Source organism: Carica papaya, chromosome 5, assembly GCF_054855325.1.
Source record: "Carica papaya isolate Zhongbai chromosome 5, ASM5485532v1, whole genome shotgun sequence".
Classification (NCBI taxonomy): Eukaryota; Viridiplantae; Streptophyta; class Magnoliopsida; order Brassicales; family Caricaceae; genus Carica; species Carica papaya.
The window spans coordinates 44236643-44264193 of record NC_142313.1 but is presented as its reverse complement, the minus strand read 5'-3'; the positions used below and the strand labels follow the sequence as shown (position 1 = coordinate 44264193).

The window sequence follows — 27551 nt, the reverse complement described above, 5'->3', positions numbered from 1 at the left end:
CAGGTATATAGGAAATCCTACCGTAAACGTTATCTCATACTGAATGAGGTATCAATGAATAGTATTTTTGATGCTCATATCGGACAGGATATGGGGACGACCTGATTCATCCTCATATCAGATGGAGTATTGAGGGATGATATTTTTGACGCTCATAGCGGACATGGTATGGAGACAGCCGATTAATTGATAATGTTAGATATTGGTTCACGCGTAGTGGGACATTCTTATGGGCCCTCAGGGATACCAGTAAACAATTAAGAAGGAAAAGTAGTTGTTATTGGTCACTTAAAAATGAGATTAGAATGTTATTTGAATGATTGTCTCTATAAGTCGATTTTGAAAATCTCGCAACGGTAAATATATGCAATAAATGGTTTTCCTTAAGATAAATAAATTTATTTAAATCAAGAGTTCAATTGGTTGTTTTTATGATTTTTATCAACTTTCAGTTTTTGTATCGGTGAGTAGTGTGATATTCTTACTATACCAGTGTAGCTTACCATTTCATTAACTATTTCAAATCAAGAGTACCAATACTCAAATTCCGATCAACAAGAAGGTTGTGAATAGTTCACCATCCGGACTCCCTTCAAAAGTTAGTGAAGGTCGTCCTAAAATGCTCAGTATATTACTTTTTGTTTATTTTTTTTAATTTTCGTTTGTTCTTTTAAAATAGATATTCTCGTAATTCTATTGCGCATTCTAAATTATTGTGTAAGAAATGTAAACCCTAAACTCTATTATTTTACTTCCGCATTTAATTTATGACTTTATTTTCTTTTAAATTCCGGGCCTTTAAAAAATAAACTCCATATTTCTATTATCAATTTAGAATAAATTAATTTATTTTTTAAAAGATAAATATATTATAATTTTTAGCTAAATAGTTTTCATAGTTTAGAAGTTAAAATATTGTTAATTTTATATAAAAAAAATTGTAGTTTCAACTTTTAAAGATTTGAATGCAGAAGTTATAGTTAAACAAACAATATATATATATATTAAAAAATAAAACAAAAGTATAAAAAAACTAATAATTTTATGTAAAATGAAATTAAAAAAAATATAATTATTAAATTACCATATAAAATTAGTGTAAGATTGAATAAGATTAAATCACAATGGATGTAATTGTACTCTTGCTCTTTGTTAGACAGAGGTTTAATTCTATTTTAGTTCCTCAATTACTTTATTTATTTTATTTGGCCTTCATATATTCATCTTTTAATTTTTTAGGTTCCATGCTTTCAAAAATTGTTCCTCTTAGTATTTATTCATTAGTTTATATTAATAATGTTAACACATTTATTATATGTCACAAGATTTGTCACGTGATATTTGATCAAACACTTTTCTATATCATATATTATGTGACACACTGACATAAAAAATAAATTTAATTTTTTAATTATTTGTAATAAAAACGAAAGAATATAAATATAAATATATAAAAATAACTTTAGTTTCCATATTCCTCTTCCCTTCATCAACACTTAAATCTATGACAACAACATCATCATATGTCCCTAGAACAGGGCCACGTGAATTAACAACTTGTCTTTCCTCGAGAAGCCCCTTACCGGCATAGGTTTCGATCCTCCTTCTAATGGGCATCAATTCAATTAAGTGCAAGCTTTTGCTCACTCAAGTGCTCTAGGAACTCTTGTACTCCTTTATTGCCTCTTTCCATGCCTCAGTCTCTATCTTTACCGATATTTTTTTTGGAACATTATATTTTGTTATCCCTATACCGACCACCATCTTTTTGATTTTTCAAGTCAGAGTTGGTCTTATTTTTTCCTTCTTTACTAATGTCAATCACAAAATCTTAAATTTTTTTGGACCTCATGAAGTCCCTCCTCGTGATTCGTTGAGATTATTACCTGTGCAATAATCTCATAGGCATTGATGTTTTTGATTGACCCAGAGTCCTTAGTTTGCTACTTTGAGGGGATAATAAATCGATTTGGTAGAAACCCACAACAGAAAATAAAGAATTTTAAAGATTTAAATCTCGACATATTTCATTTTCTCAAAAAGTTTGCATCCTTAAAATATTTCATTTGAGGTAAAAACAATAGACAAGCAAGAATATGATTGTGAATAATTTTAATCTTTCTTGAGTAAGGTTGAATTCTTAAGTTCTTCTAACTTTTAATATTTAATGGAGATTAAGATATCCCAAGGAGATGGTGATGATGATGTCAAAGTGGAGAGGGAGACATAGAATGCTAGTTTTTATTTTTAATATTTTTAATTTTAATTAAAAATAATTAAAAAATTAAATTATTTTTACATGGTAAATATTATGTTGACACTATCTGTAACACCCAGAATTTTTATTTTATTTTATTTTATTTTTAATTTTTTATTGAAATTTTGTTTAATTTTATTTCATTTTAATAATTATTTTAATTTAATTTAATAGAAATAAAAAAATAATAATAATAAAATGGGGTAAAATTATTTTTGGAATTTAATTGAAATTGATTTTGAAAAAAAAAAGTAAAAATTTAGATTATGGGGGTGTTTTTAAAAAGAAAATCGAAAATCAGGGGGTCAAAACGCAATTTAGAAAAATAGCACCACGTCAGCAGCCCGATCAGCAGCCCTGGCCAACCAGGACACGCCGCGTGGCAGGGACGCAGACGCGGGAAGCCATGCGGGACGGAGACACGTGGGCGATCCGCGTGCGCGCGATTGGACGGTCCAGATCCATTCCCGCGTGCACAGACAACCCAGATCAAAAGCACGCATGGACGGCCCAGATCTCACGCGTGTGGACGGCCCAGATTTGATCACGCAACGAACGGCCCAGATTTATTTCCAATTTAATCGCGATCGGACGGTACAGATTAAATCATGATGGACGGCTCACATTAAAAGGGGAAGGTGATAAATAATCGCATCCACACCCAACCCCAAACCCTAGCCGCCAGAACCCTCGCCCGGACAAGACGACCTAGCCACCGGAGGAACCGGCGGCCGCCACCCGCCGCTGCATCAGAGGATTTTTCGGCCGCCAAACGAGGTAAAATTTCTCCTCTCGGCTCGTTTTTCAATACTGAACCTCTCTGTGGTCAAATCAGAGCTAAACCACCAGTCGATTGGCCGAAAAATACCGCTGAAGTCCAGCGGTGCTGCCGCGAGTTTCCTCAGTTTTTGCCTCCGATGAGGCCCTTCCCGGTTCCCGTTCGATGTAATTTTTATACCACTGTGACCACCGTTCTTTTCTCTACAGGTTGACAGGAGCAAAACACCAAATCGCAACTCGCGCCGGAGAAATCGCCGTACCCGAGAGTTTCACCGCCGCTAAGTCTTGGTTTTCTAAAATTTTTTGGCCCACCGAGGGCCTTAGGGGTGTTTTATCACAGGAACTAATGCAAGTTTGACCGAATTCGATCGAAAACGGCTGGAAGCGGCCAACCCGAGGCGGATCGCCGTCGTGAGTGGCGGCGCTGTCGTCAAAGCACGGCGAAGCCGCCGTGCCGGAATTCCAAAATTGGCCGAAAAGGCACTGGATCTGATTTGGGGTTTTTTGGGGACATGTGCAGGTACCAGAAGTGTGTTTCAGTTTTCAGGGAAAAATTCAGAAAATCTAGAGATTGCCCGTAGGCGCAGTGAGAACCCGATTTTAGACTCCGAAACAAGTAAGGATCTCTCATCCTATTTCCTATCACGACATTAAAGCTTAATAAATGATAAAACGATATTTTATGAATTAATAAATATGTATAATTAATTAAGATTGCTAATGGAGCCCGAATCTGATGTATTTTTCGGTTATGTGTTGTTTCATTTATTTTACAGTTTTAAATGTAGTATGGTGCCTGATGTGTTTATTCTATGATTTCGTATGCATGAATCACGGTTTCATTTATCATGATTTGAATTATTATGAACCCGATGTTGTGTTGTCTTGTTTGGTGTCCATTACTGGTTTACGTGTTTATGTTTGATCAGATAATTGAGATTAGGAAAAATAAAAAAATGTATGTGAATTGATAAATGGATAATGTCGACAGCCTAACTAGATATCCTGGGAGATGGTGGACGGATCAGCTCCATAGGGAACCCTACCGAGAACGTGGTCTCTCATATCGGACGGGGTATGAAGACTTTATGTATTTTGGCACCCATATCGGATGAGGTATGGGGACAGCCCATTTCACCCTCATACCAGACAGAATATTGAGGTTTATAGTTTTGGCGCCCATACCGGACGGGGTATGGGGACAGCCTTGGAATTAAGTTATTAATATGAATGGTTCACGTGTAGCGGGGACCCCCTATGGATCCCCATAGATACTAGTAGGCTGATAAAAGAGGAAATTTGTTGCCTGATGATTGAAATACAAAAGCATGATATGTGTTATGTTACAAAATGTGCATGATCTTATGATGTTTATGATGTAATTATTTTCATAAATTGTTTTCATGAATCTCACCGAGGTAAGTGGATAGTAAAATGTTTTATTATTGATAAATGAGTTTGTTATAAATTATGCTCAATTGGTCATTTTTGTTTTCTACCAACCTTTACTTCTGTAACAGTGAGATAATGTGATGTCTTTACTGGGTTAGTGTAGCTCATTCCTTACTTAACCATTTCAGATCAGGAGGACTTGATTCCCGAGCCCGTTCTGCAGGAAGACAGCGAGTAGAAGCCTAAAAATTTATTAGTTTTCCTTATAGTATTCATTCATAGTATTTCCTTTAGTTAGTTTATTTTTCATATGTTTAATTCGTTTTGGTTATTGTGTAAGGGATGTTAATCATAATCTATTTTATTTCGCTTCCGCACTTAGAATAAATTTATACATTTCTTTTTAATTTTTGGGGCCGTTACACTATCAATAAAAACTAATAGATATGGAGTAATGCAAATAATTTTTTTTTTTAAAAGAGACTAACAAAGCAAAAAATTGTATAACGACCAAACCAAATAAAATAAAATAATACAAATACTGAAATGGTACTTATGTCTAATTTCGGAAAAAAATATGTGTGTACTGTCAATCCTAATCTACCCGGCTGTATTTCGTATATTTTATCCATATTAACTACATTTCCATATACAAAAATATGCAAAAAATCCTAATGTATTTATTACATACCCAAATTTGTTTCATATTTGTTTTTATGAAGGTCTATATACAGACCTATGGATGCACTCAAAGTCATTCAACCTCTATCTCCATATGCCAAAAGCTCTATAAAAGATCCATGAAATCCTCTAAAATTCCTAAACCAATTCTTGTCACTCTTTATCTACTCGCTAGTATTACACCTTTTTCTAACATATCTCCATGAGAGATCACTCATATCCTTTCTGATCAAGTTATCTAGTGTTGAATCAACTTTCAAGTGACTAAGGTATGTATGTTTTAGTAAAATCTACAAATCTGATATCAAATTTCTCTCTCTAATTGTAGTAAATTTATTTATTTATCTATTATTATTAACAATTTTCTGTTATGTAAAAAGGTGTTTGTAGTTTTCGTCTTGACTCCACATCGATTTCGTGATAGATTTACTCTTATATATGAATGAGTTTGTCTATATCTATATTTATGTATCTAGATAAGTAGATACATGGATAGATACCATTAATTTTACAATCCTCTATTTTTTTTTGTTTGTATAAAACCTATTATAATCTAGCTAATCTCAACCTTAATCACTTGTCGTCACAATTGATTTTTCTACTCGATAGTATGTTTGCTAGCACCCATAATATATTGGTCGAGTTTTCCGTGTGCATTTAAGCATAGTCTGTGAGAATGCTTCGATTAACAATTGGTTTAGGGATGTTTCATGGTCTAATGATTGAAAGATTCTTAAATTTCTTTTTGTTTACTATCAATATACCTAGATATATTTATTTATCTATATCGACGTATCTAGATCTAGATAATCCTTAATTTTTTTGTTTGTAATATATCTAATAATGCTAGTTAATCTCGAAACGAATCCCTTAATTGCTTATTCTCACAATTGATTTTTTATTTTTACCCAATAGTATGTTTGCTAGCATCCACAATATCTTGGTCGAGTGTTTCGGATGCGTTTAAGCGTAGGTTGTTAGAATGCTTTAATTCATAATTGGTTTAGGGAATTCATAATCAAATTGTTGACAAATTGTTAAATTTCTTTATGGTTCAGTTTACTATTAACTCTGAACTTCTAGTATGAATTGTTTGAAAAAGTATTTAATCGTTAGATTAAAATTTTTATTTCTTCTTTAAATTCAAACTATTAGTAAATAAAGAACTATTTTTTATAAATCTTGTATTTTGAGTTGATCATAATATTTTCTTATTAAATTTGAAATTTAAGTTTAAAGATAAGTGCATCCTAGATTTGAGCAAACATTTAAGTTTCAAGTCTTTAAATATTCGATACATAAGATTTCTACACAAACATATATATATATATATATGTATATATATGAATAAGTTAGGTACTCAGTGAATATGCAGATTTGAAATTAGAAGATTGTCATTTATATTTCTTCATGTCTTATTCTTTTATATATTTTTACTTTAAAATTATTATTATTATTTGATTATTTTATGCAGAAAGCAGAAGAAGAAAGATGCCGCAACCTACTGGCTTTACCCATTGGTGTTACCGTTGTAACCTTCGCTTTGCAGGCCAAGGCCAGCTACCTATTTGTCCTTGCTGCAATGACAGATTCATAATTCGACTATCAGACCAGGAAGCCAACTACTACAACCGGTATTTCGAGCCACGAGTTAGAGCTTTGACTTCCGATAATGGCGATAGAAGAAGGAGATCAAGACTGGAGGTTGCTATTGACACTTTCATGCGAAATGTTATGGGTTCTCCAGACCCTGCAGACATGCGCCTGCATATCGGTCCTGCACCCTTCTCTCTGGATCGTAATCATGACAATAACAATACTAATGGATCAAATACTAGTAATGATCAAGAGCCTCTTACTATTGGATATGTTGTTCAGACGATATTAATGAATCGTATTATTAGTGCTGCTTATCCTCCAGCACCTCAAACGGCTATTGATGCAATGCCGACTAGTAGGATAACCAGCAAACATCTCGAAGGTGACAAGTACTCCCATTGTCCGGTCTGTAAAGAGCCATTTGAGTTGGGGGTAGAGGTAAGGATGATGCCATGTGAGCATATCTATCATGAGAATTGTCTTCTTCCATGGTTGAAGATACACAATACTTGTCCTGTATGTCGATATGAGCTTCACGAAACTGGCGGATGTCCAGCTGGGACTCTGAGGGGAACTAACACTTCTGTTAGAAGAGAAAATAATAATAGGCGTGGTTGGAGGAGATTGTTCTCATGTGTGAGACCTTGAGTTCTAGTTCTTGGTGAAAATGGCAGAAGCATGTTGATCTGACACCATCTTCTAAGAGTTCCTCATTTGGTGAATTATCTTTATGGATCGTTTATGGGTTAAACGGTTTCTATTTAGGTTAAGCTTACTTTTAAAAGATTTTACAATAATGTATGGATGGTTTTATGTTATTTTATTAGTTATTTTTTTTAAGTAGGCTTTGAACTTTGATGTATGAAAAAATCTTTATCTATTCTATAAATGTTTAAATTTAGATTTGTAAATATATATATATATATATATATTGTCATTATATCTTGTTCCTTGCTCTAATTAAGATTCTATAAGAAAAAATTATGCTTATAATTACAAGATCCTAAACTATGAATAATAAAAAAATATTTAACCATTTATATAAAAGAGTTTAAACTATGTACTACAAAAACTTTAACTCATAACTTAATTTCTTTTATTTCTATTATCAATTTAAAATAAATAAATTTATTTTTTTAAAAAATAAATATGTAATAATTTTTAACAAAATATTTATAAATAATATTTATAGTAAAAAGTATAATTTTAAGTTTTTTTTTTGAGGAAATGCAATTAAGTAGAAATTTAGTGCAATTGTAATTTATATTATAAATTTTAAAAATGTTGTTAAATAATTATTAATTAAAAATATTTTTAATTGATAATTATTTAGTATTTAATAAAAATAATTTTAAAAAATACTATTATTTTAAAAAATAAAAATTCTGTATTTGATAAAAAATAATTTTTGGAGTTTTAAAGTTAAATTTTTAATAGAAATTTAAAATTATTTTTGAAAAATTGTATATTATAATTTTTAATTTTATCCTATTAAAAATAAATTATAACTAATTATTACTAAGAGTAAATTTTAACTCTAATTATTACTAAAAAGACTTTATGTAATAAGAAACTGAGCCGGACCACCCTAACCAACCCGCCAGCACCAGCAGTGAGGACGACGATCCAGAAGTGAAGTAACCTGCGGAGCTCTGGTTTGAATTTCTAAAACTGAAAGCAAAAATGGAAGTTCAATCTCGACGAGATGAACCAGAACAATCGTCTTCGGCGGGCTTCAAAGCCCTAATATCATTATATTCTAGTTACTTTTGGAACCGGCTCACCGCGATCCTTCCTTCTTCCGATTTGAATTTTCTCTGGAAAATCTCGAATCTCTATCGCCGAATAGCTCGTCGAAAACGAAGACCTTACCTCCCTCTTCCTCTGCCATCCAGCTCGCTGGACTCTTATGTGTGCGTATTCCTCACTTCGGTTTCATTTCTATCTCAATTTGAGAATGATAATGGTACGATAATCTCTTGTTTTCTCGGAAACTAGTCAAGACCGATGTTCTCCTAGTGTTTCCGTTTATCTTATTTTGAATTCATTTGTACTCGCGCTTTGATTCAGTGCTTTTACTAAGTCAATTAGTTGTGTTCGGGAGTATGTGAGGATTGAATGTTTTCATGCTTTGTCATTTTGATCTCCCTAGTTGAATCTATGATGTCACAAAAATTAAACAATGCGATAATGCTTCCTAGCGTTAGTTGCTTTGCAGCATTTGATATGAAGAAAGGTTAATGTTATATAAATTACTTGCGGAACATTTATTTTAGCGAAAAGTTATATTCAGAGCATCATGTTCATGAGATCTAATTTAGTGGGAGTTTTAACTTTTGCATTTTGTCGAGTAAAATTAAAATTTCTGTGAACCACATACAGAGTTTTGAAGCAGTCATCACGAGTGTATGATGTTTTGGAGGAAATGATGGCGAGGACGTTGTTAAATTTGCATAATGTCCAGAAGAATTTGCAGTTTTGGCAGTCTAGAGCTGAGGTCAGGTGACCAACTATTTTGTCTTCAGCCACATGGTAAAAGTTAATGTATCTTTTTAGTAATTAATTTCTTTCTTAAGAGTGGCATTTCTCTTTCCTTGTAATTTTAGGGAACTGACTATCGAAGAGCATATTTCATGATTTTCGAGAGAGGGCCATTTGCTTTTGTTGATGGGGCAGTTAAGTTTGTCCGCAAAAGTGTGGTTGAGGGTTCACCAATGCAGCATCTTTTCCAATCTGCATCAGTTTACATGTCCGAGAGGATAGCTGTCTTGGCTGCTTTGAGATGCTCACTTGCGACATTTTTGGCTCAGGTTTGCCTCTGTTTTTATCAATTAGAATATTTGATAATTTGTCTTATATTTTATCACCAATCAAACTTCTTCTGTGCTCATATACTGATATCATTTGAATATTATTGTACATGGGATAGAGCTTCCATTCTTTCTTCCTTGCCAATCTTATATTACTGCCTTGTGCATTCCTCTTGAAATTGAGGGCTCTAAGTTACTGCTATTGTCAAGCAGTTGCAATATTGTAGCATAATTTTTTGTGTCAGGGCTGGAGAAAGATTCCACTTATGTGTCTGAATATTGTTCATTTATTTTATAAATGGCATAAAATCCTTAAGTGTAGGTAAAATAAAGTTCGTACTCACATTTGCATCTTTAGAAGCTGACAGAATTTGACTTGCAAAAGGAGAAAACCAGATGTTGTAGTTACAGTTTACGTTATAAAATCGCCCCTGAAAAGAAGGAACATACTTTCTCGGCTGTGATTTTAATGCTGTATTTACTTTTTAAAAGCAGTTGACTTACTGCTCAAATTACTAAGAATAGTCAGAATTGATATAACAGCATAAACAAATCTTTATGTATCTGATATTCTGTTCTCTTTAAAAAAATGCAAGCATAGATTTTCAAAATATAGAGATAAAACTGTATTGCGTAGAAACTGTTTGGGACAAAACAAATCAGATATAAACTCAGAATGTAATTACCCGGTGGCAACATATATAGCTTGTTAAAGCTTTGTGTTGTTCTTCCACAATCTTGTTGTATGCCAACCTCTATTCAAAATATCCCTAATACTCGGCAGGCAATTTACCCAGCAAAGAACACTTAAATCCCACTAAAAATACCAACTTCTCTAGTATGCTCATTGATCTTTTTGCTTATGCTTTTAGATGCTCAAGCTTTATGCTGAAAGCACAAAAAATTAGGGAGGTTCTGAGTAAGGGATTCAGTTGAACTCTATCATAGATTTAGAGCTTTAAGTTTTAATTTAAACACTAATTCTATCTCAAGCAGAGATAATATTTGGTTGAGCTTCATGCCACAGAGGGATAGAGCTTTCAGCTTCTAAAACAGAGCTAGTTTTTAAACTAGCACATGAGTTCGGTAAGAGAGAGTAGGTTAGGCTTCTAATTGACTTAGTCACCCCATCATGAGTACTTCAAACTCGATACAAGATCCATTTAAGTATGTTTCTTAAACTAGCAGACAAATGTCATGCACTATTATATGACTTATGCTGAAATTAGATAATAACATGTAAGCACATCTCTACTTATGTTCTATGGAAAATGGATCTTGCATATAGCATCTTGAACAGTGTGCTAAGTTTATGTGAGCATGAAACTTAGTATGTCAAAAAAGTTGGATAACCAAGCTTATTTATTGGGGGATTCATTTATCATTTTCATAAGTGCAAGGCAGGATTAACTTGGTACTAATGGGATGCTTGAATACATCCATACTTGATTGTCCTTTTTAAATCACTTGACTGTTAGAGTGGATAGGTTGAGAGTTTTAAGTTACATTTCAGTTATTCTCTCTCTCTTCTCTCACTTATGCATTTTGTCATCTGCATGAATTTTTAGAGGGAAAAATCTGGGTCCTGTTGGTTTCTTAAAGTTCACATTATATATGAAGTCCTTGCTTCCTAACGCATCATGAAGTGCTTTTTGTATGGTTTGTCCAGATTTATGTGGAAGTTGATAGATGCGGGGAAGAGTTAGTGAAGGATCCAGAGAAAACACTTCCTTCATTATTGGTTATAATTGATGGTTTATTTTTGGACTTGGAGGCGTCAATTGGCCATTTACATGCAATTCGTTGGGTAACTCTAATAGCATACACTGTGTACTGATATTTGGTTTTCTTTCCACTATTATAGATTACTTGGCATCTATCATCAAATAATTTTGGCTATACAATGACTTTGCAGAAATTCGAATTTATACCGTGTACTGATATTTGAATGCTTCATGTGATTGGATATTCTTGTCACTGTAACTCACTGATACTATTGCAGAGTGATTCTTCTGTTGATGGTAGCTATTCATTTCCTCTACTCTTTGAGAAGTTGCCAGAAGTTAATCAGGAAGGTTCTCAGTGGACTGAATGTGAACTCAATGATGCCATTAATGTGGTTTACAAAAATCTTCACAAACTGGATTCATATTTATCTCTGATGGTAAAAGATTCAGCCCCTTCTGTGCATTGAAACAGTATTTTAGTAATTGACAGACCTGTTCTGATAAGTTTTTTTATTGAAGGATTAATTGATCTTGAGATATGCATTTACTACTTGCATTACTTACCTTCTCTTAGGTTGCGAAGCACCGAAAACCAAAGAAAGTAACTTTGTGTTGGATCCGCTATACATGTGGTGCAGTTGGACTCTCAGTTGTTTCTATGTGGCTCCTACGACATAGTAGTTTGATGGGAAGCTCTGACATTGACAATTGGATTCGTGAAGCCAAGGAAGCAACAATTAGCTTCTTTGAAGAACATGTGGAGCAGCCGGTATAATTGAACTTGCTTTATGATCTCCAACTTGAACAATTTATAGTTGTTTGCCATTTTTCTTTAGTTTTTATTTCTAGGCAACTAGAGATTTAAAGAAATATGTCATTTGCTTTTAGTTGTAATCTAGGAGGCTTGCGACTTATGTTTTGTTGGATACGAAAAATGAAGCAGATGGTCAAAGTTGAACATATGTTGATAATTTGTTAGGATCATTTTCCTAAGGTATAGATTGATATTAATTTCCTTATAAATACGATAAAAGATCTATTCAAGATATTATTACGACTCATGAATAGCTGAATGTTTCAGGAATTATTTTTTTTTGAAATAAAAAGTGTAAAATTCTATTAACATGGTACCAAACAATTGGGGGTACTGCTTCTATACAAAAATTTTATGTTCAGGAATTATTTTTTTTTGAAATAAAAAGTGTGAAATTCTATTAATATGGTACCAAACAATTGGGGGTACTGCTTCTATACAAAAATTTTATGATGTAGTTAGCAAATCAATGACATGCCAAAAATCCACATCACTAATCATGTTATGCCTTAATAATAAAAACCTAAAATAATACAACTATCTATCTCTCAAACTATACAAATCATTAGCTTTACCCTCAAAAGCTCTAGAATTTCTCTTCTTCCATAGAATCCAAAACAAGGATAAAAGAATTAGATTTTTCCACTTTCTTTCTAAATGAATCCCTTCCCAAGCCTACAATTCCTCCATAATAGATCCAGCCATCATCCAGCTAATACCAGTCATACTAAAAATAGCATTCCACAACCCATAAGCCACAGGATGCCGCAGCAGAACATGCACACAGCTTATTGATGGCATATATTGCTGAGATAAAGCAAAGAAAATTGTAATTTGAAGTTTCTTAATTCATAACAGTGAAACATTCATAACTTTTTATTGTGAGGTACAACAAGGTTCAGGTTTTAGCCTTCTTGATAATTAGGGTTGTTCTTTACGTCCAAATTTTCTCTTTTATTAATTCTGCCAAGTTTTTCTGTAGATCTTAAAGCCCATGGTGCTTGAGAAAAATGAAAATGAAAAGTAATAGACGATAGAGAGGAGATAAATGTCATGTCAAATGTAAGTCATATTAAGTGATCTTACCCTTTGACAAACAGAAGATTCCTTCCGTTCAAAAAGGTAATGATCTTTGTTATGTACTTCTCACTATGTAAAATGTATTCTCTTTCCAAAATTTGTGTCCCGTTGATATTAGAACCTTTACTAATCTAAAAATTGTTGGTATCATGGTCTTCATATAAAACAAAGACAAACTGGTACTGAGCATCCCAAACAATAATCTGAAGTTTCCTTGCTACTTTATTTATGCTCCAACTACTTAACATATTATTTTTTTAAGAAGAAAAAAGAGTGAAATATATTAAAAGGGCGACTAAGGGGTGCCATCCAATTACAAAAACTGAATAAGGTCAAGAAAACAAAATGTCAATAAGGTCTCAAAGTACTCTTCGAAAACAAAGGCCAACTACTAAACAAATCTTTAAAGCTAGCAAAAGAAGATTTAATGCCATATAGAACCCTCCTATTCCTTTCCTTCTAAAGGTTCTGCATATAGCCACTGGAAGAGAGATGACCTTCCTCCTGGACACACACCACAGTGCCAACCCAAGCCAATAATAATTTGTCTGCAATTAAACCACTTTCCACCTAGAATATGTTAAGGATAAAGATAAATCCCATAACTTGGTGCCATTTTAATACACTTTTTACTTCTAAAAGAAAAGGGATAAATCCCATGGCTTTCTAACCTCAATAGAAGAGGAGATGATTGGGGGATTCACTCTCTTTCAAAGGCATCAGGCAGCCATTAACAATGAGTCTACCCCGGTTCCTTAAATTATCAGAAGTAAGAATTTTGCACCAAGCACCTTCCAAAAAAAGAACGACAAAGAGAGGGACACTTTTTCCTTCCAAAGATGCTTCTACCAGAATCTTGTGGCTACCTCATTCTCAGAGAAAAGATTATGGTAAAAGGATCTCATAGAGAACACTCCATTCTTAGTGAAAGGCCACAAAGGGAACCACAATCACCAGGATCAAAAGGCCATGTTTTTGGAAAAGTCAGAAGGGATGGCATATTATCAATCTCCCAGTCACTGAAGGTTCATATGACTGGATGTTCCACACTAGAGGTAAAGTGCCATTTCTGACTGCAACGTCACTAACTGTAGCATCCTTATCCCAGTAATAGCAAGGATATACAAAATCTCACCTCGAATGGTCTCCACCTACGCCACCTATTCGCCCAAAAGCTTAGTTGAAGAAATAGCTCAAGTCCTTGCTAATCCACTTATAAAGACTAATACTACAACTCGAGCCAGTTTTAGTAAACTTCCAAACCCGGATATCTAACTCATAGTTGACAAAATTACCTCCCTATACAATAAGATAAACTTCAGAAGCCACTTGGCCGCGAAAGCTTTGTTCATAATAGAGAAAGATCTTATGCCAAGATACTCGTTGCAATTGGCCTTTTTGCACAATATCCCAAGCCACAAGATGGTATCATCTCAGTTTTTCAGTGTTTCCACAAAGGAATTGGCTTTGCATTTTATCTAACCTCTTAACAAAACTACTAGGCGTAGGAAAAAGAAAAAGGTAATAGGTGGATTGGTTGGAGAGAGTACTTTTAGTAAGAGTAAGCCTACCACTTTTAGAAAGGTAAATCTTCCAACAAGAGAATGTCTTCTCTATCTTGCTAATAATAGGATCCCAAATAATAATGTTTTTGGATTTAGAACCTAGGGTAAGCCAAGATATTAGATAGCGAGGGTCAAGACTTGACACTCCAAGGTGTTAGTGTATCCCTCCAACTCCACATCACACTAAAAGAGACCAATTCTGATTTATCCAAGTTAATACAAGAGTTAGAAAACCGCTTCAAATCAAGTAAGAATGCATCTAATATTCATCAAGAAATTGATATTAGGTCTGTAGAACAAATGAGTGATCTCTTTCTAGAATCTCTGCTCTTAACATTTAATGAAATTGCGAGCCATGGCTTGAAGAAGCATCATGTGAAAAGCCTCCATGACCAAGATGAATAGAAAAGAAAGCAAAAGATCTTCTAGCCTGAGACCCTAGTAGGAATATATATTTCAATCATTTTGCAGCAGTAGGCTCAAAACCATTCTCCTCAACTAGTATAGCAGGAATGACTGGGAAAAATTATCATAAGCCCTCTGAATGTCTAGCTTGCATAAAAGAACCCTTTTCCTAAATTTACTAATGGAATCTACTACTTAATTCACAATGAGAAAACCTTCAAGAATTTGGCGCCCCTCCACGAACTTGTTAGACTTCCTCCACAACTTTGCCAATCACTGTACTTAATCTCTTGGCAAGGACCTCAGCAATAAGCTTGCAGATACAATCCACCAACCTTATGGGCTCGCAGTCCTAAATATCCACTGTCCCCTCCACCTTAAACTTAACAATACTTATTATCTAAGCCACATTGATTTTTACAACCTAATTCATCACTAGTTTATTTTTCAATCTAAATTATAAAATCTGATTTGATTTTTTGTCATACCATGCTTTTTTTCTATCAAGTTTCCAGAGTTGATCACACTTAGATATCGATGGAAACTAGATTTGGCATGTAAATTAATTGTAAGGAACTTTTCATCTGTTAGCAAATAAGAAGATCGCTACCTGATCACTTGACATGATGCAACATTTTGACTTGCTTTGACTGTTCAAAATAAAGTTTTTCCCTTAATGTTCAGTCATCTTGGTTATTATCTTATTATGTATAATGTGCTCAGGAGCTCTTCCATGTGTATATCGAGGATGTACAATTAATTGATAAATCATTTTTGATTTACTTCCTGATAGGAGTATAATTTATTACTTAGACTTCTTGCCAGTTCCTAGCCATGCCTTTCTAGAGCAACTTGTTGTCTCGCTTCTACTGGTATTATTTGTAATTTTATGATTTAAGTTGGAAAATCTGCAAACTTTTTGGAGTAATGCATAATAACTTGATTTGTAATCAGGTCCTTTCCATCAGAGATGACCTTTTTGAGACATTCCGGAAGAGGGACAAAGGTGTGATGAATAATGAAGAAGTACAGTTGACTGTTAATTCACTGCACCGGTTAGTTTCTGGCTGATATTTTCAACTTATTAACTTTTGGTTTAAAATTCATGGGAATCCTGTTGAGCATGTTACTGAATGGGAAGGACATTCTCTTCCTCTTATGACGTGTAATCTGAGTGTAAATAACATGCCGACATTTTTATGCAACACATGCACAATCGGAACGATTCAGTTCTGTGGTTTGGGTCGGTTATCGGGTTTTCTTGCAGAACCCTATTGTTTGGTATGATGGATTAGGTACGGTAAAAAGTGAGTAAAACTACTCATCCTATCCTATCTAATATTGGGGAGAGAAGTTTTCTATGAGTAGTATAAGACATAACTTACCTAGAATGGATAGTGTTATTCATCCTATGGGCTATGGTCGGAGAGGCGAGTAATCACTAACCACCTAAATATTGCCCCAAAAAGACTAAAATGTTATTTTTTCCTTCAACTTTTATCCCTTAGAAAAGATACCACAACCACCACCTGAATTTTCGGCTGCCCCTACCACCCTTAATGTTGTTATAATCACCATCCTCACTGTTGCCACCGCCAATGCTATGTTGTCATTGCCATTGCCATAGCCACCTCCACCAGAGGCCCATCTCACAACCATCACTGTCATTATTTTCACTACAGCTGTTACTGCTGTTGTCAATGTTTTTCCACCATCTCCATCATTGTCATCTCACCACGGTCGGTATCACTACTATTGCCATTCCCTTGTTGTTGCTGTTACTGTCGCGGTCCCTACCATCACTTCTATCATCTCTGCTACCATTATTGTTACTAATGTTTTTGTCGTTGTTGTTGTGCAATTATTATTATTGCAGCTGTTATCATCACCGTGGCTATTGTCGTCATTAGTGCGGCTGCCACAATTGTTGTTGTAACTGTCACTGTTACCGGTGCCATCATCTTCATCATTGTTACTATTGCTGTGATTATTAGTGTCATCGCCACCACCATTACCATCATTATTAATATGAATTAAAATGAGATGATGTTGTCTTTTGTGTTATACTAATTTTTCATGCAGTTGTTCCAAACATGCTGTCGGATAAGAATCTTACCCATAAGTAGCTTTGTTATTCTACTCAACTACTTTACCGACCCTACTACTATCTTATCCAGTATGAAACTTAATCTTGTTGTTTGTGGATATGCCCTCTTGACTTGAAGATCTTTATTTCTTTATGTTTTTGTTGTTTTGGAAGATCGAACGGGCATAGTGTGCTGTGGCGGAGAATAGGTGTTTTGTTTTGAGCAGAATGCTAAAATCTTCATAAAGCAATCTCAATCAATTCATATTCTTTCAAAAAGAGTGGTCTTCCTTGCTTCTTTTTTGGGGTGAGGCCCATTGTTTCTTCACGGGTTTTCATGTCTGCTTTGCAGAGGTTTTGCCTTTGTTGCATCTTCTTTGTTATCTTTTGTTTCCTTTGTTTTCTTTTTTTTTTTGGCAGTACAATATCTTATACAACCATCTATTCTGTAATTTCTTTCTCCTTTTTCAATAATATTCTTTTATGTAAAAGAAATTCATTCCTCTCTCTTCTCCTAATAAAGCAGGCTCAGTCTGAAGTACCTGCTAAACAAATTGGGAAAGAAGATTTACATATAGTGACAATTCCAGAACAAAATTATCTTTACAAGTACCTCTAGGTTCTTTTTTTTTTTTTTTTTTATTTAATTTCTAGCAATGTCAAGGGAAAGAAATTTGATCCTTCTAGAGAGACAGCTACCCCGAAGTCTTGCTTTATTGATGCATTTTCGAATTCAGCCTAAATTGACTTGCCATTCTTAGGTGTATTTAATTTATATTGTTTTGAGAATGATTAGGTGTAGCCTATTAGGTTTCACTGTGTCCCCTTATTAATTTCATTGGAAAGAAGAAAACTCAAGGGACTACCTTTAATGCAGCAATGACATATTGAGTGGCTGGTTTTCTTTAAAGAATCAGCATTAGTGGAACTTTTAGCCAACAAACTTCTTCTGCATCCTACAATTCTTTTGGCTGTTTTTGAAGGATGTCCTGTTTCATAATAAATTGTAAATAACTGATGAATGATGGAACGGGATATAGATGTCTCTGATTTGGCAAAAAATTTCTCTTTCATTTAACTTGATCTTTTTTGGCATACATTTTATTTTATTGTCAAACAGAATGTTGCGGGCTTTCAGTGAGCAGACAATGGGGCCACGTTTCCTTGAGAATGCATCAGATCAAGAAATGCTTGAAATAGTTATGGCCAGGTGCGATACCCATATCACTAGTTATTTAACCAATGGTGTTTTACACTGTGATGTTGGTTTTGCCACATACTTGTTTATTTGGAAAGGCTTGATATAATGTCTTCAAGAAGAAAAAACATTGGTCTATTAACTATGTAGGTATTGGGAGTATCATATGTGTGCGGAAGGAGTGGTATGTGTAGTGATGGTGACTGAGAAATAAATGAAACAAAGCTGTTGAAACTTGTAATTGATTTTTGTGTTGATTAAAGATAGCTTGGCCTTCTTTGTATGTAACGGAAGAGAGGAAAAATGAGTTGGTGAGGACTCTACTTTGCTCTAAATAGAATTAATTCTCTGCATAAATAGTGGCGCATAGGCATAATGATAATCTACCATCTAAGAATAATATTGTTCAACTTATTTTTATATTTTCCAGCTTTTTTGTGTTTCATTTTTCTATCTTTATTTGGACCAGTATTTTTAATCTTGTTAGCATTATTATTTTTTCAGTTTAATCCTATGTGAGAAAGGATTACTGTCTTTGTAATCTCTTTTAAGATTTATTTAACGAAATAATTTAAGAATTTCTCAATACTTGATTGTATTATTGAATCAAATCTTAGGCGTGATCCCTAAGAATTCTAAGTGTTACATCTAGATTTTTATCAAATTCTCAAGTGAGCATATTAACCCTAATTTGTTCTACATCAATAAACATTTGGAAGTTTTCAGCATTTTTTTTATTGATTAGTATTAGTACCAAAATTTACTTTAAAAGTTATAGATATCAGATATATCTTGCTGTTACTATTTTGACATACAGTTCTCACTGTTTGATTTATATGATAATTGCTACTTTCCTCAATTTATACCTGAAAAGATCGCAATTGATCGGCTGTTGAGTATAGGTATGAAAAGGAGATGGTTCATCCTATTCATAATCTTCTAAGTGGAGAGCTTGCTCGTGCTTTGCTCATCCAGGTATTACGTGCTACGTTATGTTTTTATTTCTTTATTTCTTTTATCAAAGTTGCTGATTATGTGATAATCATTTGGCTTACAGGTTCAAAAGCTAAAATTGGATATCGAAATGTGAGTTGAAGAAGTGTTACTTTGGATAGTTAACTGAACTGCATTTGAATGTGATGTTGTTTCAAACCGCTTTTTTTTTTTTGGACAGGGCAATGCTTGAACTTGATCAGATTCTCAGGGCAAACGAAATCAATTTTGCTATTCTAGCTGCGTTGCCAGCATTCAGTCTCTTTATTATTCTGGTCATGTTGGTCCGTGCATGGTTTAAGCAGGTAAGAAATGGGAGACCAACTCCTGTAAGTTAAAGAAGTATCTTAAACCTTTGGTAGCCAAAGTTTATTCAATTTTGATTTGTGGACATACTCCTCAGCTACATTGCATTTGGCAAGCTGACAGCACTAGATGGCTAGTGGTTGAGGAAAAAAAGTTTCTTGGGCATAAAAAAAATGCTTGTGTTTTCTTATTTCTATTAAATGGTTGTTAACTTTTAAATTGCTGTTGGCCTCATCCTCATGCATTCTTATATTGTAAAAAGAGTGGATAGACTTCATTGCTGTTAATGTATAAAAAAGCGATAGATATTTTCTTTCAACTTAAACATTTTAAGATAGATGGTCATAATTAATATTTTACCATGGTATTTTGTTGATTATCATATTTTATTACTTAATTATTTTAGTTTATTATTTAATTAGTTGGAATTATATAATTAGGATTTTATAAAAATAATAGTTTTATATAATTAGAAGTTTAGTAGAATAAGAACTTCCCTATCAGTAGAATATGAATTTTATAAATACGTTAAATGTAACAACATTAAAGGTGAAAAATAAAATTATTTTTTCTCTTAAAATCTACATGACCTCAGAGTCAAATAAAACTATTTAAGGATTTTAATTTCATGATTTTTTTTCAAACCCTAAAATAACAAAAATAGGTTGAGTAGAAAGAGAGTCAAATAAGAGGAAGAGAGCCAGATAAGAGGAAGAGAGGAAGTAGTTGATCTTTGCGGTCTGGTCGCATCTGGAGCAGGGACGACTGGTTGTTGATGTTCTCCTTTCGCACGTATCAAATCCACCTCACCGTGCCGCTGCCGCGATCTGAGCACAAAGCTGCTGGCCGCGACTCCCTAGCCTTCCGCGTCGCACAAACTCGAGCTCTGGCCATCTGGGTTGCACAAACGCACAGATGCACAGACACACTGCCTTCTTCTTCTGCCGTGCGTAAAGCCGCACACGGGAAGCTTTTCTGGCCGCGATCTGTTTCACTTCACAGACGCGTTGGCTGCTATGCCTTCGCAAGATCGCATATACGATATGTTTTACTTTTTCTGGCTGCGTCGTGTGCTATAGATTTGCTTGAGCCAAGGAAGCCGAAGCTCGAGCCGAGTCGAGCCAAGCCATTTGTGCCAAACCAAGCCGTTTTTGAGTCGAGCCATTTTTTGAGCCGACTCGTTTTTGAGTCGAGGTCGAGCCCTTTTTTGAGTCAAGTCCGAGCCGTTTTAGAGCTGAATTGCGTTGAGCTGCTACCTAATACATCTGGTTCTAGTTTGCAACACTTTTAAGCGTCTTTTATTGCTGATTAGAAAGTCTGTTCTTCATTATTGAGTATTATTTTTCCGTGTTTCTAGTACTCTAAAATGACATAAGCGAAAAAAGTGATGGTTTCTTATTCGGATAACCCCTAATTACAAATCACTCCCGTAAAATTTGATGAAATTAATTATTTTATTTGATAAAGATCTTGTTTATTGTTTATCAAAGTTGGAAGATTGCAGGAGTATATCACAGGTGATATGAAGAAATCAAATGTAGGTGATTTGGAATATAACAAATGGGACTCAGAAAACTCTTTGATAATTTTTTAACTTATCAATTCCATGCAACCTTATATTGCACGGACATATTTGTTACTCGATACTGCAACAAAAATATGGAATGCAACATCTCTCACATACTCACAAGTGGGTAATGATGTTTAAATTTATGAACTCCAGAATAAGCTTCATGACACGAAACAAAGAGATATGACTATTTCTCAATATTTTTCAGAATTGAGTGGATTATGACAGAAGCTAGATTACTATCAAGAATTTCAGACAGATTGTCCTGAAAATGCAGTTAAATTTCAAAAATTAATAGAACAATAGCAGATTAATAATTTTTTAACTGGTCTGAACATCGAATATGATCAGATATAGGACCAAGTACTGGGTAAGGATCATCTTCCCTCATTACAACATGCATATTGTATGTCTAGTAAAAAGAAAGTGAAAGAAATATCATGCTTTACATAACACCAGTTGAGAAAACTTGATTAGTTACTCAACCTGAACAGTTCAAAAATCTACAGAAGTGTGACTATTGTGGCAAGTCAAAACACACTAAGAAAACTTGATGGAAATTGCATGGAAACCAACTAGAGGTCGTGAAAGAAGGAGTGATAGACCTACGAGAGCTCAAGAAAATTTGGTTGAGAGAAGTGAAACACCTGATACATCAACAGTTGAAATCTTTTCAAATGAGGAGATTCATCTCAGTTTAATTCTTCATCAAGTATAGGTGCAACAAATCTAGGAAAATCAAAATTTTCGAATGAGGAAGAGAATTGACATTGGTAAACTGTAGGATGACTCTTCAGAACTTGGTATGCAAGTTGGGCATGAGAGACATCCCTGCACCAACTTGAGGGAGACTTGCTAACTACCATATTTTATTAGTTAATTATTTAATTAGTTAGTATTTATTATTTAATTAGTTGATATTATATAATTAGGATTTTATGAGAGTAATAATCTCATATAATTAGAAGTTTAATAGAATAAAAATTTTCTTATCAGTAAATAGAAATTTTATAGATACCATAAGTATAATAACATAAAAGGTGAGAAATAAAATTATTTTTTCTTTTAAAATGTACATGTTTAAAATAGAGACTAAAATATTTGAATCCTAGCCACCATCCTATTTTTAAGTAATTAAATTCAACATAAAGTAGGATAAACTTGTGCTTGATCCACATTTTCAGCTAACTGACTTGCATCTGGGGGCACATGTTACAATATAAATATTATAGGAATTCGACTTCTTGTAGGAGTTTAATTCCTATATAAATTGGTAACTTTAGAGAGATCTCTTTATAAAATAGAATTATAATTGACTTTCATGACTAAAGTTCTTTTCTTTTTATGAGACCGAGTTTTATTTAGTTTTCTACTAAAACTTTTTCTAATATATATATATATATATGTACAATTGTTATAAATTAAATATCATGAATAAAAATTTAGAAAATAAAAAATTTAATTACGAACTTTTATGGTACTAAAATAGGATCTGTGAAACCTAATTTTTTTTTTCTCTCTTGCCAATGACCGGATATGGAATAATTACGGCAAAAACTAATAATCTCTCTGAAGTTACATCTCAATCTAATAGAATTATTTATGACAAACAATCCGAATTGGGAGCAACTCAAATTCTAATCACCAATAGCAAGCTAAACAAAAACAACTATATTCAATTGTCTCAACTGATCAAGATGTATTGGCAGAAGAGGGAGGAAAGAATACCTCATAAGAGAAGTCAACCAACTGAGCGCTAAAGATCCAAAGTTCTGAACTTGGAAGACAGAGAATAATCGAATCATGTCGTAGCTGATTAACTCCATAACAAATGATATCAGTAAGAAATTCTTGTTGTACGGGATGACACTCGAAATCTGGGAAGTAGTCAAAGAGTTCTATTCGAATAAAGAAACACGAGGTGGGGTCAGTGCACACAGGTTTTCTCCCTCTCGGGTTAGTTCCTCTATTGTGCCCCCATTCCCAGAATGTCTAATAGATTCTGTCTGACTACACCCTTCTCCCACAACCTTGTGGATTGTTCTGGCTGACAATTCTTCCAACCGGCCAACCAGAAATTCCAATTTTGATTCTCCTGCTCCCTATTCTTTTGATGAGTGTGCAAATATTTATGTCATGTTTCATTGATTTTCTACCTTTATCTATCTTTAGAACTCAAGGAAAATACGTAGGACTCATTAAATGGAGAGAACCCTGTGATCTCTAGAAGAGGAATACACTCTCCATTAACGTCAAATTGCATACATAATGCTGTCCTGTTCCCACAGCGGAAGGATATGTACAAAGAAGAGATGTTCAACTGGAATTAAAATTTTTAGAATTATTTAAACTACCGTCGTCTTAAAAATAGACTTCTTTCTTACTCTTATACACACTTCCACTTGTTTAAATACACTTATGATTATTATACAAAAACATTACCACTAATGCACACGGATGTTTAAGCAGTTTTTTTTTTTTTTCTAAATAAAAGTATAAAGTAATATTAATGTGTTGGTGCCAAAAGGGCACCACCCATATACAAAAGATTTACACACAGATATAAGCAGCTATAGAAGATTATTAATTTTGTTCCTTCTTTAATAAATCATGGGTAAGGAACTACATTGTTCCTAACTGAATCATTTGTCTAACCAATTTCTGATACTTACAGTCTCAACTGGTATACTAATTCCACCTTCTAGTTTATGATTTGTCTCAATAGGAGAATCTGTTGGTTTACAACCTAGTATCATGGTTTCTTCAAGGAGTACATACTGTCTTTACGATCAAAAATGAAAATTTATTTTTCCAATTTGAAAACCTCAATGTCAAGGAGGTAATACAATTTACTCAAATATTTGATCTCAAATTCTTGAGCTAGAGACTTCTTGAGCTTCTTCATTTCTTCCATATAATTCATTGCTGTTAGTATTCATCAAAATAGACAGTGAGCATACTAATCTTCCCATCGTGGTTTTTGGAGGATAGGGTATTATAAATATTACTTGTGTTTGAAGGAGTTCATAGCATTGCTTCAGTTCATAGCTTTCTTCAATTGAAACACTTCAATTTTATTTTTTCTCAATATTAAAGCATAAATGAAACATTTTAACTTTATTTTTTCAATTTATTATTGCTGTAATGATGTAAATGTTCATGTATTCATACATGATTTCCGTGGTAGAAAACTATATAAGTATGAAAATATAATAATGTGTTGCTAGATGTTGGGGATTCCAAACAAATAGAGAACATCTGCAAAATAGAATCTGGAATTATTCTGTTGACTGTAATTCAAACATTTTAACTTTATTTTTTCAATAGATTATTACTGTACTGATTTAAATGTATTTATACATGATTTCCATGATAGGAAACTATGTTGGTATGAAACTATAATAATTTGTTGCTAGGTGTTAGGGATTCCAGACAAATAGAGAACATCTACAAAATAGAATCTGGAATTGTTCTCAGCAGTCAACAGATAGGCATGATCCAAGCCTGGATATGAAAGTCTTAAGGAATGTGAATTCCAAAACAGAAGTAGCATTTCTTGGAGCATTCTAATAAAAAAGACGCATGAGAATGGATTTTGGTCTAGTATTTTATAGTACCTTCTATTGAAAGCAAACATATGTTACAGAATTGGGTAAGTAATATGTCCTGCAAAATTTTCCTTAAGCAATTTCTATTGGTAAAATCAGGATTCTAAAGCTGAAGGAAGAGGAAGAACTGCCCGGCTTCAGCGCAGGCTTCTCATTGTGGAGGTCGAGAAGAGGATTATGCAGTACCAAACTTATGCTGACCAAGGGCGGGTAAGAAGCCTAAATTAGCACATGGATCTTTATTCTTTAATTTAATTTTCTCTTCACCGAAGTAGACATTGCAGGTTTATTGCATTCTCATTGATTAATTAATTAGTTACATAGATTATCCTGGATGAAAATGACGAACTAGAAGTGGAGAGGAAATGTAGAGGAAAGATTTAATTGTCTCTGGAAGTTCATTGAATAGCTTGGGTAGGGAATGGCAGAGGAAGCAAGGTGGAAGATGTAAGGGAAGAGAGTTGGAAATTGCAAGTAAATGAGGTGACAGGAAAGTTGGATTTGGTGACAAGCTTATGGAGTGATGTTGGGTGTCCCAATTAGAAAGTGAAAGGGCTTTTACACAATGTTTGAGACAAATACATTCTAGATAAAGTGTGAATTTTGCTAACTTATATTTTTTTTCATGGATTTTATTTACCAATCCATATGTTTAGAATGTGAATTAAATGTAGATTTTTCAAATAAATTTCTCAGTTTTTGTGGAATGCATTTATTCCAAACATAGCCGTAAGCTATGGGGAGATGATTAAGACACCAAACACAATAAGAGGTTCTTCTTTGCAGCCTGTCAAGTAAAAAAAGACAATGTACTGTGGTAATTCAGGAACAATTTGAAGAAATGGAGAGTAAAAGCATTCTGCATTGCTCTCCTGTTTGCTTCAAAAGCATGTTGGTAGTCTTTCTGACTTAGACTAGGACAATAATTTTCTTTCTATTTTTCCTTTCAGGAAAAAGATGCACAGTGCATATATGGATTGATGATTTATGCTCTTGATCGTTTATATCATGCCGCTGAGAGACAAGCAAATGAAACTGGAGAATGGCAATAGTAAGTCTTAATCTATTTAAAGTACACTGTTGATTAAAATTTAGGTCAATATAAGAAAATATTTGCATTTTGAATTCACAAGATGTATCAAATAATACCATACGCAAAAATTTAAAGAAAAGGATCTGATACCGCAACGATACAAAAGAAGAATTAGAATAAACTTTACTGTAAGGATATGATTAAAAACTTCAAATCATTTTGTCATTTCATGATTTTCTCTTACCCTCTTGCAAACATATGACAAATAATTTGATACAAGGGTTAAAGTATAAGGGACTTTTCTGGTACTTACATATGAAAGTTTTAGTTCTTGGTCAAATATCATTACATATTTCTACTTTTCAGTCTTTCATTTCTGCTTATCTTTCTAGCACATGCATGTATATTTGTGTTTATGTATATTATTTCCAGAAGGAGCTAATCAGTATCATATATCAACAGTTTGAAACAGGATATAATTGAGTTAGGGAAGCCTGGCTTGCCAACTGCTTCTAAGCTCATTGTAACATCTCGCATGGAGAGGATGTATGCAAGTTTGCTTCCTCCATTGAAATAGCAGTAGCTGTTATCTTTCTTTCCTTGCCTTTTTTCCTGGTGAGTTTCGCTACCCTACTTTGCCTGCCCTCCCAAATTGGCCGTATGATAAAAATTTTGGAAAGGCCATTGAATATCTTTTTGAAGTTATGAAGGCCTTGGTCCAAGGGACTTGTTTCATATCACTGTACGTACAGCATAGCTGAGTAAACAAATAATCACATCAAATTTGCTTTTGACATGTTCATGGAATGAATTTGGTCCGAGGGACTTGTTTCATATTACTGTATGTACAGTATAGTTGAGTAGACAATCATATCAAATTTGCCTTTCACATGTTCAAGGATTAAAAAATCTTGTCTATCGAAAAATTCTTGTACTCATTAATTAGGTGCCGCATATAGATTAATCATATCAAATTTGCCTTTCACGTGTTCACGGAATAGAAAATCTCGTCTACCAAAAATTTTTATATTCTAATCAGGTGCCCCATATAGACTAATCATATAACACGTATAACACGAAATGCATAATCTGATTTAAATTTATAATTTTTTATAGACGAAGAAAATTATCATTATTTAGTCAAAACTTTCTAATAATGACGTACAAAATGTAGAGTACAAAATATGTATTCTAATTTGAACTTATAATTTTTTATAAATAAAAAAAAAATATCAATTTTCTAACAAAAAAAAATAATTAATGAAATAAAAAGTAAATGATGTTCCATTTATTTTGCAGATTGTTTTTGACAATTTTTGTTTTTCGGTTCGAGTAGAGGTGATTGAACTCCGAACATATGATATCATATGAGAAATAGACACTACCGAATAACGGGTTATTTTATAATATGTGCTTAATTTTTTATTAAAATTGAATTATATTAATTTAATTTTATTAAAATAAATATTTATTATTCTTTGGTAGATTTTTTTTTAGAAAAAAATTATGGGAATTTTGAACTGTAGAATTTGCATACATCATACTAAAATTACGAATTTAACACTATAAGATAGTCTTATTTTAAGTATAATTAGGAAAATATGCATGCAGTAGTAAGTATTAAAATTCATAATTAAACTCAGAAAC

The 27551-nt window shown here is 33.4% G+C and overlaps 2 protein-coding genes across 3 annotated transcripts; both read left to right on the top strand.

Moving 5' to 3' along the window:
• Positions 1 to 6594: 6594 nt before the first annotated feature.
• Positions 6595 to 7469, top strand: LOC110816905 (putative E3 ubiquitin-protein ligase RHC1A). The gene has a single exon (XM_088220082.1). The coding sequence runs from the start codon at positions 6602 to 6604 to the stop codon at positions 7355 to 7357; it is 756 nt and encodes a 251-aa protein (XP_088076208.1). The 5' UTR covers positions 6595 to 6601; the 3' UTR covers positions 7358 to 7469.
• An 809-nt stretch (positions 7470 to 8278) lies between these two features.
• DGS1 (dgd1 suppressor 1) lies at positions 8279 to 26795 on the top strand. 2 transcript variants are annotated; one of them, XM_022045447.2, is made up of 14 exons: positions 8279 to 8622; positions 9092 to 9206; positions 9316 to 9519; positions 11189 to 11326; positions 11522 to 11683; positions 11821 to 12015; positions 16065 to 16165; positions 18317 to 18406; positions 19297 to 19369; positions 19452 to 19480; positions 19569 to 19692; positions 24971 to 25081; positions 25822 to 25922; positions 26367 to 26795. In XM_022045447.2, exons 1-14 carry the CDS (start codon positions 8393 to 8395, stop codon positions 26479 to 26481), a joined length of 1788 nt encoding a protein of 595 aa, XP_021901139.1. In that variant the 5' UTR covers positions 8279 to 8392; the 3' UTR covers positions 26482 to 26795. The 2 variants fall into 2 exon arrangements, with proteins under 2 accessions (XP_021901139.1, XP_088075315.1); XM_088219189.1 differs by lacking the exons at positions 24971 to 25081; positions 25822 to 25922; positions 26367 to 26795 and adding an exon at positions 24680 to 24935.
• Positions 26796 to 27551: the final 756 nt, after the last annotated feature.

Coding starts and splice junctions, on each gene's coding strand:
- LOC110816905 (XM_088220082.1), top strand. CDS start 6,602: ATGCCGCAACCTACTGGCTTTACCCATTGGTGTTACCGTTGTAACCTT.
- DGS1 (XM_022045447.2), top strand. CDS start 8,393: ATGGAAGTTCAATCTCGACGAGATGAACCAGAACAATCGTCTTCGGCG. Junction 25,082..25,821: donor CTTATGCTGACCAAGGGCGG/GTAAGAAGCCTA, acceptor TTTTCCTTTCAG/GAAAAAGATGCACAGTGCAT. Junction 25,923..26,366: donor GAAACTGGAGAATGGCAATA/GTAAGTCTTAAT, acceptor ATATATCAACAG/TTTGAAACAGGATATAATTG.